This window comes from Epinephelus moara, unplaced genomic scaffold (assembly GCF_006386435.1).
Source record: "Epinephelus moara isolate mb unplaced genomic scaffold, YSFRI_EMoa_1.0 scaffold3661, whole genome shotgun sequence".
Classification (NCBI taxonomy): Eukaryota; Metazoa; Chordata; class Actinopteri; order Perciformes; family Serranidae; genus Epinephelus; species Epinephelus moara.
In genome coordinates, this window is record NW_026081384.1 from 1 (window position 1) to 827 (window position 827).

At 46.7% G+C, this 827-nt stretch overlaps 1 protein-coding gene across 1 annotated transcript in view; it reads right to left on the reverse strand.

The window, feature by feature from the left end:
* Positions 1–29: 29 nt before the first annotated feature.
* The window catches only part of LOC126387330 (uncharacterized), a gene marked incomplete at its 3' end in the record, with an annotated part of 3641 nt that continues 2843 nt past the window's right edge, over positions 30–827 (reverse strand). The window contains exon 4 of the mRNA XM_050039866.1: positions 30–494. Within this exon, the coding sequence (XP_049895823.1) occupies positions 30–494 (465 nt within the window). The remainder of the gene's footprint in view (positions 495–827) is intronic.

Consider the following 827-nt stretch of genomic DNA (forward strand, 5'->3'; position numbering starts at 1 on the left):
TGGTTCTGTCCTGCTGAAACTCTCTCAACCGAGCGTTGAGTATGTCCTCCAGTTCTCTCCTGAAGATGGTCAGGGTATCCTGGAAGGAGGGAGAGTTCGGCTGCTGTTGGTCCAGCTGCTCCCTGAGCTGTACCAGCTCTGTCTCCATCTGGGAGAACTGTTCCCTCATGATGTTCAGAGCCTCTGAGTGCTCCAGTAGGGGAGGGTCAGTGTCAGCGTCTGCAGGCTCTCTGTCAGACGTGGGGAGAGAAGAGGTGGAGGTTTTGCTTCCATGGGTTGGTGGGGTATTTGTAAGACCCTCCTTCTCCTTTTGAGCCCTGAGTTTCATGGTGGGGAAGTCACCCTCAAACTTTGCCAGGTGTTCTTGAACCATGGCAGTTCCATTTTTAAACAGGTTGACTGTCATGATGGTGTTGTCTGGGTCATTTTCCTCCAGTACACTTATCTTCCATCCATTGCAGATACCTGTTCTCTTTACTGAGGAGTAGTGGGAGCTGATGACATTCAGCCAGGCATAAGCTTCATCAGAGTAGAAGATTAAATTACATGCCCTCCCATCTTTATACAGGTCGAGAAAGAGTGTTTCTGGTCATTCCCGGAGAACTTGTTGTTTATACTTGCCCCTTGCAGTCTTGCTTTTTACAGCTGGGGGATATTCTATTGTCTCAGAGCAGGTAGACATGATGCCACTGATGCCACTGATGCCGTTGCTAGGCAATACACACCCATTATAAAGTCTGAGAAGGGCTGAAAACTTAATGTATTTTAAACTGACTTTGTAGAAAAACTAAAAGAGATATTGAAAATTTGAATTAGTTCCTGAAAGT